Source organism: Sphaeramia orbicularis, chromosome 5 (genome assembly GCF_902148855.1).
Source record: "Sphaeramia orbicularis chromosome 5, fSphaOr1.1, whole genome shotgun sequence".
NCBI lineage: Eukaryota > Metazoa > Chordata > Actinopteri > Kurtiformes > Apogonidae > Sphaeramia > Sphaeramia orbicularis.
In genome coordinates this window covers 36962959-36975901 of record NC_043961.1, presented here as the reverse complement: position 1 = coordinate 36975901, position 12943 = coordinate 36962959, and the positions used below count along the sequence as shown (strand labels likewise).

At 38.8% G+C, this 12943-nt stretch overlaps 1 protein-coding gene across 4 annotated transcripts; it reads left to right on the top strand.

The window, feature by feature from the left end:
• Positions 1-811: 811 nt before the first annotated feature.
• On the top strand, positions 812-12898 carry LOC115419663 (poly(rC)-binding protein 2). Of its 4 annotated transcripts, none has more exons than XM_030134578.1 (13): positions 812-979; positions 2814-2941; positions 3831-3854; positions 3955-3987; positions 4134-4250; positions 4364-4495; positions 4638-4766; positions 5189-5263; positions 5975-6016; positions 7148-7220; positions 7899-7951; positions 8047-8216; positions 11023-12898. In XM_030134578.1, exons 2-13 carry the CDS (start codon positions 2873-2875, stop codon positions 11057-11059), a joined length of 954 nt encoding a protein of 317 aa, XP_029990438.1. In that variant the 5' UTR covers positions 812-979; positions 2814-2872; the 3' UTR covers positions 11060-12898. The 4 variants fall into 4 exon arrangements, with proteins under 4 accessions (XP_029990438.1, XP_029990436.1, XP_029990437.1 ...); XM_030134576.1 differs by having other exon boundaries at positions 7121-7220; XM_030134577.1 differs by having other exon boundaries at positions 2808-2941; positions 7121-7220.
• The last annotated feature ends 45 nt before the right edge of the window (positions 12899-12943 follow it).

Genomic DNA, 12943 nt, shown 5'->3' with positions numbered 1-12943 from the left:
CAAAAAGTCATTATATCCGTGTTATGACGGTTTCTTCAAATACAAAGTATTTTATCATGCCCCAGATGGGCTATGTGTAACACTATTAGTGCAGGGCTTTAAAGGCAAAATGTTATCTTTTGAGAACATCTAACACTGTGATTAAAGGAAATATGTAAAAAAAAAAGTATATCATGTTATCAGTATCAGTTTTCCTCTGGGTAATGGCCAACTTTATGATGATGATCTGGTCTTTATTCTCACCTGTTTTTCTGTCCACCACTACATATAGCCATATTCATGAAAAATTATACATAAAAAATCATATTCATATTCATGAAAAATTTTATAGCATTTAATGAATTCTGTCTATATTCATTGTAAGTGTATGTAAAAGGATTGCAGATTCTGATCAATAAATGTTTTGGAAGAAAAATCATAACTGAGGTGCAATACATTCACGCCCACTAGAGGTCCCACATATGAGTGTTGAGTTGAACTTTGTAAATACAGACTTATATCAACACATTGCAAAAACATCCTTAAAATCTGTAGTGGTTCATCTTTACTGAAAATAAAACACGTTACGGTTAAACATCCGCTTTTACGTGACGATATATCTGACGCAATAATGTTTCTATTGTGTACCGCTACAACAACAATAACGTAATTTTTTTTAATTAATATGCTTTATTTCTTCAGTCTACATTGTAGTGTAATGGCCCTAAACGTGTTTCAGGAAGTTTTAATAAAAACAGGATTTCGGGGGATCTTCCAGTGCGGCTCAGGATTGGGGCTCGCGCTGGGTGAGAGGGCAGAGTTCAGAGGTTATAATTTTGTTGTCTTTGTGTAAAGGAGTGGAGCTCGATCTCACATCACTCTTCCCTCTTCCCCGAGTCCTTTCTAAACTCTCCCCCGGGTCTCTACCCTCCCGAACCTCTCCCCTTCTACCCTTACAACCCCAACCCTCCCCCCGATCACTTACCAGCGCACGACTCAGGTGAGTTTTATGTGGGTGTTTGGTGTTTTTGTAAATGTTGTTATGATCTAAAGTAGCGGAAAGAAAACGCGCCCAGCAGCTAGCGGCTGAGTGTCCAGCGTGCTAACAGGCCGCATGATGATGAGCACGCAGTCTCCGTACACAACTGTTTAGCTTAGCTAGCCATAGAGAAGTTTGATTTTTAACCTCATTTTAAACTATTACTACCAACTGGTTACGCATGTGCTTGGGAAAATGGGACCCAACTATCTTGGTGTGTAGGTTTACCACCATTTGCGCAGCAATTACTAACGTTAACAAATTAGGCTAATAGCTAGCTAAGCTAAGTAGCTCACGCATGCTCCATTCATTTTCCCAACACGGGAACTACTATGCTAAATGGCTAACGCACTTAAAACAAGCGTTAACAGTTCATTTGATGTGCATTAAACTGAAAAAGTTGACCAAATTATCCAAATTTTAGTTGTTTCATTTCACATACTTCTACACTTATCACCCATAATCCAGTCTACTAGTAGGAATAAGGGAGAAATCACATTTGCACATTTGTTGACAAACTTGATTCATAGCTAATGACGAAGGCACCGTTAGCCAACCAGCTAAACAAGCTGTGTATGTGATGTATAATATCAATGTGATGGAGCGAACACTTGGTAAACGCTAACTACTTGTTTGGAATTGGGTAACTTGGGGCTTAGAAGTGTTAAATTAACTATAAATACGGCCAACTGGCAGCATGAAGTAGCTTAAAGTAAGCTCAATCAGTTTTTTGTTCACATTCATCGTAGTACGCATCAGTTTTCAACATTAGCCTTTTGCTAGATGATTCGCAGCCGTTCAGTGTAGACTAATACATTTGTGTGTAGATGAAGATTTTGCACCACTGAGGTGGGCAAAATTTACTTGTAATATCATTTTTAATGTCGGATAATCCAGGTTCGATTTAACTCCACTTTAGGCTCTCGTGTAATTATTACATTGAAGTCAAAGAACCACGTCGAAAATGACCGGAAAACAGTGAATGACCTAGAAAGCTTCCAGCAGTACGACTGACAGTCATGAAGGTATTTCAGGAACCCCTATAAACTCTAACGATCTGAATAAAAAATATTCCAATGTCAAGCTTGGGTCGAAAAAAAGCTCATTAATTTTTAATTAGAAATTTGTGTTGAATAAAACTAGCAAGATGATATAATATTCCGTGGCCATCGCAGAGAAAACTAAGAAAATGGTGTAGAATCTTGCTTGTCGTGCACCACATGGGGTTATTTTTTAATCCCGCCTGTTTTAAAACCTTTGTAAGGTGTCTGAAATGCCTTCTGCGCCCAAGTGTTCTTACTCGTCCTCTTGGACTTACAGTAGGTCGTCTTTGACTTGGCTGTGTGACTTAATGTGAAGTAGTAAATGGGCCTAAAACTGAGAATAAGGATAGACTGAGATGTGTATTTTTGTTTATTGCTGGATTAGTCATTATTGCTGTGAACTTGGTAAGTGGGATTGATATTGTGCAGCATCATCAAATTTATAAAATCCCCCAGAGGTCAAAAATATACCCTTGCTGAATGTTAAAGTGTGGAAAATTAAGTGTTGTAAAGTCATCGGTATTGCTGTAATGTTTACACTTACAGAGGGATTTTCAAAGATGACTAATATAGGCCCACTTCATACAAATCAGTGTTTACAGTTCAGGTTTAGTACAGACACAGCACAGTATTTACTTTGATAAGCATCTCTGTTATGTAACCGTTTGCATTTTACAGAGTCACTATTCAGGCTTGACACATAATATCATTAACTATACAGTTTTGTTTGTTTGTTCTGTGTATACCTTTAGATCCATCTTGGTGACCAAAGACCCAACTGAGTACGGACAGCTACATTACAGTTGCAGTTATGGACTCCGGTGTGATTGAAGGAGGGCTCAATGTCACCCTTACCATTAGGCTTCTCATGCACGGAAAGGTAAAGTCACTCATCAGCAGCTTGCGTCATCTGTATTATATTGTATGACATAATATTTCTGGTACCATAGTCTGATGAATTTATTAAAAACAGGGTCTTTGATGTAAGGCTAATAGGCTCACTGATCTGTTTCTGTATCTCAAAGTGAGTGATGTTTGGACATCTGAGTTTTAACTATAGACCATGTTTACTTTGTTTTCTTTCCAAACCAGTAACCATTTCTACACCACATAGTTTGTAAAATATACAAGATACATGAGACTGCATTTGTCCCCATAGCTAAACAGTCTGGCATTCACAGTATCAATATGGTCACACACTTGTTGCAGTTCGGGTCCCGCTGTTGTGGTATAGAAAGGTGAGATTTCATGAGGAAAGAAGAAGCGTCTGTCAGTCTGATTCTGACAAGTCATAATACACACTATAAAATGAGTCTTCAACAGCCTAAGCTAGCATGTATGCCACATGCTTATCCTTTTCAAGACCTTATCGTTAACCATACATTTGCAACATTCTCATATTCAGTGCTGAAATGTGTTACTGTTGTCAACAGTGCTACCTTTTTAAAACTGTCAAGAGTACTAATTTAATAATTTTAATGAACATTGCTCTATTTTATCAGAACCTGCTCAAATTGAGCATTCTTAATTATTATAATGGATTAAATCAACGAACCATGACCACTGAAGAATTTCCAAATGAGCTGTGCTGTGCACTTGTACTGACAGCTTGTCATCCTGTCCAAGTAATGGGAAAGCATATAACCTGATTTACTGAATGTCTGATAAGCAAGGTGAACTGTAGGTGTTGGTTTGATTGTTAATTCTGAGGTGTTAAATCATGGAGTGTAATTTAATCAAGAGAATCTAACTCTCTCGTCTTATTTCAGGAAGTCGGAAGTATAATCGGAAAGGTAAGTTGCCATTCACCAAAAATGAATGCAATCGTTACCATTGTAAGATCTGTGCTCAAATTATGAAAAGTATAACTTTGCTGTGTTTCTCTACTACTAGAAAGGTGAATCTGTGAAGAAGATGAGGGAAGAGGTGAGGTCTATTTTCCTGTGTTTTTTTCCCCCCTTATAGTTGTAAGAAAAGTGCAAATGTCATTACAGTTCCTAAGATTTTGATTTTGCGCTTGGATTTTTTTCCAAGTAGTGTCTTCAGTTTCTTTGCTTTCTTATTGTCTCTAGAGTGGAGCTCGCATCAACATCTCTGAGGGCAACTGTCCTGAGAGGATCATTACTTTGGCAGGTCCAACCACCGCCATCTTTAAAGCATTCTCCATGATCATTGAAAAGCTGGAAGAGGTGAGTGAGAGGTTATAATAATGATATCAAATCAATGCAATGAATTGCTTTCAAAAATTAATAAGCAGAATTTAGGTGTGAAGGTAATGTTTGTATTTTCTTATTCTTTTCAGGATATAAGCAGCTCAATGACAAATAGTACAGCCACCAGTAAGCCCCCAGTGACCCTACGCATTGTGGTGCCTGCCAGCCAATGTGGTTCCCTCATTGGGAAAGGTGGCTGCAAAATTAAGGAAATTCGAGAGGTATGCAAATAGAAAAAACTGTTATAAAAAAAAAAAAACAAAAACGCACAGCTTTCACCTTTTTACCTGTGAAATGATCAAACTGATGATTCACAGTAGGTTTTGCACTCATATGACACTGCACCTCATTTTTGTGTTTCAGTCAACCGGTGCTCAGGTACAAGTGGCGGGAGACATGCTCCCCAACTCCACAGAGCGTGCCATCACCATTGCTGGCACTCCTCAGTCTATAATCGAGTGTGTAAAGCAGATCTGTGTGGTCATGCTTGAGGTAAGTGGACTCATGAAAGCAGTGAAGCAAACTGAAGTGGCAGATGTTGACTTGTAAGTTAATGGTGTGAAAAACGGTGACATCTGTGCTGTGAACGTTTTTGTGTAAGCATGTCTTAAGTCTGGAGCCACCTCTGTTCGGTCTCAAAGATACTGTTGAAACACAGTGTGGCACAATACGTTATATGACAATGTAAGATTATTAACCAGTAAATATCAGTTTTCTATTTCTTTCTAATCATTCTATGCTGAAAATAATGGAGCTGTAACACACTGCAAAATATAAATATAATTTACACTGGACTGACTGATTCAAAAACTCTGTGGAAAATAACCAGTGTCTCACATGAGTAATATTTTTCAACAATTGCCCTTTGTCCTCCATGTGGATAGTAATATAATCACACTTTGTTTTCTGTACAGTCTCCCCCTAAGGGGGTCACAATCCCCTACCGACCCAAGCCTTCAGGATCCCCGGTCATCTTTGCAGGTGGACAGGTACATACAACTGCTCAGGGGGAATGAGGTTCTGCTTGATTGTTGATGTTATTTGTTGCTTTTGTTGTGTACCATTTGACCTCTAATATTGTTAGGATGCATATTTTTGGGGAAATATTTCTGCTCATGTGATGGAAGGTCCCACATATATCTTAGACTCAGTCAAACATAGTTGTATATGGATTGGAGGTAATGGTTAAGGAACAGATGGAAAATATATTCTAGCTTAGATAGCTGGATAGAAATGGCTATTTCTAAAGGTCAATGGCTTCAACTAGTCTGAAAATAAAGACATTTTCCCAAGAGGCACTTACAGGGCCTTCTCTTTGTGTTATTGCCCAGATTTTGAGTTGGTGTTTTGAGCATTAAGTTCCTGAAGTGACGTGGCCTAATTCCCACTATTGTTACTCTGAACAAAACACTGTCTGATGCTTGTTGGCCTAACAAGGACCTTTTATGCTTACTAAATATCCTTTATTCTTTAAAATAAATCTATCCTTCTGTTTTTTCCTAATTCCACTGCAGTGTCTCTGAAGGTTTGTCTTTTCTTAGATATGTGGAGACTTTGGACAGATCATGCATGTTTCTATACATAATATGCACCATTAAATTCAGTAACAGCTTTAGCTGTTGAGTCTTCAGAGATAGATACATCCAGAGGGATGAAGCTTAATGAGGGGCGTATGAAAGCTTTGTTTTCATTTGTTTCAGGCATATGCCGTACAAGGACAGCACGCGATTCCACAACCAGATGTAAGTGCAGTAGCCATTTTTACATGACCCCCCCCACCCCCCCCATAATTACAATGTCCCCTTCCAAAATGTGCGGCTGCCCATCCTCCCTCCCACCCACACCACGCTGAACCGTTCTAATTTTATTTTATTTTGCCTACCTTCAGCCTAATATTATCAGAGTTTGTAACCAGTTGAGAGTGCAACACTGCATGAATGTATAGTTGCTCATTTGACTGGCAGTCAGTTTTTAATCAGACTGACACTGTTGTTTGTGTTTGTCCAGAATCTCCACTGTTCCATGAATAATAATAATAATCTGTTCCTGCTGCTCATTCTTTCTGTTTTTTCTTTTTTGTTTCATCTCGTTTCAAATCGTGTGTCCTAGATAAGCAAGGATTTCCATCTTCATTAACTCTTTGTTGGTACTCTGTGCTTTGCCACTTGTCTTTTGACTTGAATAATCTTTCCTTCTCTTTTTTAATGAGTTATAGATGTTCTGTCAGGAGCATCGGATAGATTTTATTAATAGTTTTCTCAATCACATTAACTGCACAATGACACCAGAAGGGGGAAGGACCACAAAAATGTAATATATGAAACTGTGCTAGTTTAGATTTAAGTTTTAAGTAAATTTGGTTGTTTGAATGAATTGAATTTTCAGCTATTAAAGCCAAAATCTGTTCAAAAGAATGCCACAGAAATATGTCATCTCTTTATTCAATGTTATCCATCTACTAGCATAGTAAGATTTGGCGTATTAGGCAGTCGTGTAATGCCACGCCATTTCAGTTTTATTGGTGTTGGTCAGGCTATACCCTGCATATTAAGAGTTTTCCCTGATCCTGAAGAGTGTGAGAAAACTTTACCAAGGGATGCAGCCTGCACTTGGGAGGAATACCTGCTGGGTACCTGTATAAAGACAAGTCCAACACTAATGATCCATAAAAAGCTTTCTAAAAGGATAAAAGATTTGCTCATAATAGAATTGATGATTCAACAGTCTGTCTGTTGATTTGGAGGCTCTGTGTAGTTGTCTGTACTGACCGTGTTATCTGTTTTTTCCCTCTTCCTGTGTTTCCATTTCCTCCATTTCTCTCCCTGCCTCCTCTCTCACTCTCACAGTCTTCCTCTGCTGCTATCTCTCCACAGCTCACCAAGCTTCACCAGCTGGCTATGCAGCAGAGTCCCTTCCCCATTGCACCAAGCAACCAGGGATTTACTGGTATGCATGGCTTTGAAGTGCACTAATTTGTTAAATTCACAGACATTTAGACCCTGCCCATGTTTTGATTCCTTATTTATTTGAATGAAACAGATTTTACCTCAAACATAAAGGGTTGGGGTCGGTCAACAATTTACCAAAATATTATTGATAATGGCAATATGGTCCAGGGTGATACCCAAATCTTAGGAGGTGTAAATTTTTTTGAGAGACATAAAATGTGGTTTAACATTTTTAGATTCCCTAAAAATCATATTCTCTACACGCATAAGGGATTAGTTTTGTGTAATATATTCTCTTTTTTTTTTTTTGAGTAGATTTATGCATTAATAATTTTTTTTATATACTGAGTGATAGGATTGGTTGATTGATCCCTGATATCTTCCTGTATATACAAAATAGAAGGGATGGAGCCCCCTGTTGTTTATTAAAACTGTGTTTCGACATGAATGCCATCTATCATGCATCATGGAAAGATGCACTACATTTTGCATATATTTCCTTTTTTTGTGAATTTTCAGAAGTTTGCTTCAGTTCGCTTGACATTTTATGGAAAGATTGCTAGTTTGTGGATACAGGCAAACAAAAGCATTTTTCAGCGCGAAATGTTTTATGAATGTCTAATGACCCATTGTTGGTTATGATTTCTTGTTATTATTATTATTTCTTGTCTGTCAGGAATAGATGCTTCTGCTCAAACCAGTTCCCATGAGATGACCATTCCAAATGACGTAAGCTGGTTTCTGTTACAAATGTGAAAGCATGAATCCAAGTTACAGCAAGAGCAGCATTAGAAGCATTTCTTTCATGTTCATCTTTTCTTTAGCTCATTGGATGCATCATCGGCCGCCAGGGGGCCAAGATCAATGAGATCAGGCAAATGTCAGGTGCCCAGATCAAGATTGCGAATCCAGTCGATGGATCAACTGACCGTCAGGTCACCATCACAGGCTCTCCTGCAAGCATCAGTCTGGCAGAGTACCTCATCAATGCCAGGTGAGATAATTTCTTCAACTACATTACCCCCACAGCTGAATCATTCCGCTTCAGCTTTAGAAAATGACAAAGCCAGTATTCCACTGGTATCAGCTGTAGTCTCATTTCATTTATAGTGCAGTTGTTTGTGTGATAAAATAACCCTAACCCTAACCACTTTTGTAGTGGTTTCTTGTAAAATATTCTCCCACTACAAATGACTCCCGCTACAGCTAATCGTCAGTTTTGTGTTTGCTGTCTGTCTGCACTTGTGTCTTTAACTTTACCTCACTCTGCTGCACTTTGATCCATCACTGGAAGACTAATTTTGTTTTAATTTTCATTTTTTAAATTGGCACATTAATTTCTAATGAAGCTTTGTGTCCTGTGTTTTGATCACATCCCTGAGTGACCTCCGTCCCCTTGACCCCACCCTGACCCCCGTACCCGTTCCCTCTCATTGCTCACCAGCCTGCCCTGTGACCCATCCCGACTGTGTTGTCCCTCTCTCCTTGTCTCTCTTTCTACAGTGTAGAGTCCTCTAAACCTCCTCCCTCCTCCTCCTCCTTGAACCCTGAACAGACCAGCCTGTGCCCTCCCTCCACCTCTACTACTACTACTACCACTACTACTACTACTAGTACCACCACCTCCTCTGCTGCTACCTCCTCCTTCTCTTCCTCCTCCTCCTCCTCTTCCTCCTGTGTGGTGCCCCCCTCAGCCTCCATCCCTCTATCCTTGTTGGCTCCAGTTCCGCCTCCTCCCTCCTCTTCCTCCTCCTCCTCTTCCTCCACTGACTCCCTGCTTCCCAGCTCTCCTGCCTGTGTGTCAAGTCTCCTCAGTCTCAAGCCCCTCCCTCTCCTGGCCCTCCATGTTGTCAGCGGGGCCAGTAACCCCACACACCCAATCCCCTCTGAGCCCAAAATCGCCTCTGAGCTGGGCTCCAAGTCTAAAAGGCGAAGGCTCTCCCCTTACTAATGATGGAAACATAAGTCATCTACTACTAAAGCACTGACGATGCTCTTTGTTGTCTGTACCTGCACTTGCTTTTGTATCTGGCTGTGCCATGCCACGCTTACTACAGAAAACAAATGCACACAAACAAGTGTTATACAGCCACAAAGATGGTTGCTGCCATATTTATAAAATAGATATATGTAGCTTGATTCGGCCTGTCTGACATGTTGAGTGCATTATATTTTTAAAAGACTTTGAACTTAGCATGGACAGAGAATTATTTCACTGATATACTGAAGCATTTCTTTGTGTAAGCTCTGCTCAGGTAGCGGCTCTCTTTAAGATGTCACATTGTATTTATGGGAATAGTTTTCTTGTAGTGAATTTTAAGTGACTGTTGTTAGGTGTTATTGATTAGAATATGTATCTTTTTTTCCTTTTATTTGGGTTTGTTATTGGCCTATTTAAAGGAGCAACATGGAGCATTTATTCATGGTTGTGTGCTTATGTGGAGTTAGTTTGTGGGAGCTGGTCATTTGTTGATGTTGGCTAGCTCCATTTCAAAGTTACCAACCTACTGGTTAGGCTTTTGCTGGTGTTAAAGTTTTAAAATCAGTTTGATATGAAGCCAAACCTGTTAACTAGTATATAAGATTATACCATGAGATGTTTCACTCGGCAGAAGAGAAATTAAACTACCAAGGTCCATTACTGAGAGTGTAGTTACTCCAGTCCACCTGGTGGCAGTAATGCACCTCTAAGCTGGTTTAACAATCTCCAATAAAAACTAAATAACAGAAAGAAGTGAACAGCACAGTTTTCAAAATGAGGCTGGCTGGCAGAGTCTAAAGTTGTACCATAATCAGGTTTGCCACGACACCTGCAGTGTTTACATGTTGCATTGTCGTAATTTTTTCCAACTTGTGTCTTTTGTCAGCTTCAAATTGGTCAAGTTGCCATATTAGTGCAATTGTTGTCTCTTGTCACCCCAAAAGCTCATGAACTTTGTAGGAGACAGTGTTCAGTGTACATCTCCACCCTTGGGAGGAAATGACGTATTGTGTGTCAAATGCCAGCAGCCTATTAATTTGTTTATAACAATATGATATGTAACAGTATAATAATTTTCATCACATTGTCATGTAGCTTATCATGTTGCTGATGCACAATAGGTTGGATTTAGCAACATGATGCCATTGACACTGGTTGGTGATATTTGACGCGACCTGTTTTATTGACAAATATCAGTTCAGCTTGATTTATTCGTACCAGTTTTTTAGCTTCTACCTCGGATCAGACCAACAAAGCAGGAAATCAACTCGGCTCTAGTCTCAGTTGCTTACGTGATGTTAAAAACCTATGCATTTCTTTTTTTTTCCTTTTCTTACTTCTAAGCTTCTGTTAGCTTAGAAATGTAGTGGGGTAATATCATCGAACGATCAGCTCCCAGCATTAAGCAGAGCCCAACTGTGTAAGCACATGGGCACGAATAATGTGTACATATTAAACCTTTAAGAAACAATTGTAATTGAAGTCCCCTCAGGTACCAGGGATACTGAATACTGAAAAATGGAAAGGCATCGAACGAGTTTAGTTTCGATTGAATGCATTTCCATTGTCAGATACTCTTAAGAGTTTAAGACCTGACTCTATTGGTTAACTGAAGTTGACATGGTTAACAATAGGCCATCTGGTAACCCTTTTTCTGTATTGGAGAACATATTCACAGGCCACATGACTTTTAAAAACAGTATTTTGTTATTATAATGTACAGTTTATGAGTTTGACATTGATCTCGTATGTCTGATTGCATGCCTTATTCTCTCTCCCACCCTGGTGTTCTGGTGTGTCTCTATCTCTGTGTCTCCAGGCTTTCCTCCGAGGCCACAGGACTGGCAGCCAACTGATAAGACACTGCATCTGCACTAAATCTCACTTTTATACTATTGGTTATTGTAAAGCAGTCAATGCAACTATCCAACTTAAGAGTTTATATATTATAACGCCTCTTCTCATTTGAAATCATGTCAACCACCACTGATTTAATCCGCTGAGTTTTATATTTATTTTGTTTTTGGTTTTTAGGGTTAAAGACTCATAAAATTAGATTTTTAATTCCCCTTTTAAGTCAAGTTGGAGGTTTTAATGTTCTATTGTTAGATTTTTTTTTTTTTCTTTTGGATCCCTCACTCTCTTACCTTTTTCTTTCTTCACCATCACAGAGGAGTAGAGTTGGAAAACTCTGAATAGGTATATAGATTTAGTTCTGTACAGTCAGTTTTTTTTTTCTTTAAAAAGAAAGACAAAAAAGGAAACAAAAACCGAATAGAGTGACTGTTTTACTCTGTGTTTATATACCCCATTATCCTCACACAGTTCCAGTCAGTCTTTCCATTTCATGTGTCCATGCTCAGATGATTTAGATATACACAGCATTTTTCTCCCTTGTCATGTTTTCAATATAAGTGCTTGTATCATGGATTACACTCGTGTCACTAAGGAGAATACGTAGCTGTACATGCACTGTCACTGGTTATATTTAGTTTCAATGACAAAATGTTCTAACTCACAATTGAATTTATCCAGATGATTTAAAATGTTTATTACGACGCATGTCACTTTTTCTCCCTCTACACGTCATTCCTGTCCCCCCCCCTCCTGGTCCTGAGATCATGTGTTGATATTTTGCTGGGATGGGAGGTTTTTGGGGTTGGGCTTGGCTCTAGGGATCAGAAGCAGAGGGTTCCCCTCGCTTTTTTTTGTAAAGACTGATATATACTAAAAATGTTGGAATATTTGTTTTAAACGGAGGAAATATTTTTTTTTAACTACCAAAGGGGATAACTCCTGGACACTGACTGATCTGTCTGTTAAATGTGATGAGGCTGAGGACTGAATCATTTAAGCTCTGGAAATAGACAAAGAAAGGGTTGTGAGTTAACACTAGTTCCTGTTTTTTTTTTTTTTTTTCTTTGCTCAAGTCAGGATTTATTTTATTTTTTATTTGCAGGAAAGAAAACTTTTGTGCACATTTTTGAGACTGTAGACCACCACAACAAGAGTGCCACAACATTGTTTAAAAAGGGCATAGCCACCAAATCTCCATTTAGTTGCTGAAAAAATGGAAATGCATTGAACAAGTTCAGTTTCAATTTAATGCATCTCCATTATTAGATAGTCTTGTGAATTTGACACCTGACTGTTGGTTAACTGAAGTTGACATGTTTGACAATAGGCCGTTTGTTAACCCTTTTTCTACATCGGAGAACATATTCACAGCCCAAATGATTTTTAAAAACAGCATTTTGTTCTGATGATGCACAGTAAATGAGTTTGACATTGATCTTGTATGTCTGATTGCATGCCTCATTCTCTCTCCCACCATGGTCTACTGGTGCGTCTCTATCTCCATGTCTCCAGGCTTTCCTCCGAGGCCACAGGACTGGCAGCCAACGGCCAGTTTAAATATTTTATTTTAATTACCAAAGGGGATAAACCCTGTACACTGACTGATCTGTCTGTTAAAAGTGAGGAGGCTGAGGACTGTATCATTTAAGTTCTGGAACTAGACAAAGGGTTATGAGTTGACATGAGTTTCCTGGTCTTTGCTTTGCTCAAGTCAGAATTTATTTTATTTTTTATTTTGCGGGAAAGAAAACTTTTGTGCACGTTTTTGAGACTGTAGACTTGGGTGCCACAACATTGTTTAAAGAATACAGAAATAAAGATGTGAAATGCTCAAACCACAAATTGTCTTGATGTGTTTTTGTTTTTTTTTAAAGGTAGTGAAC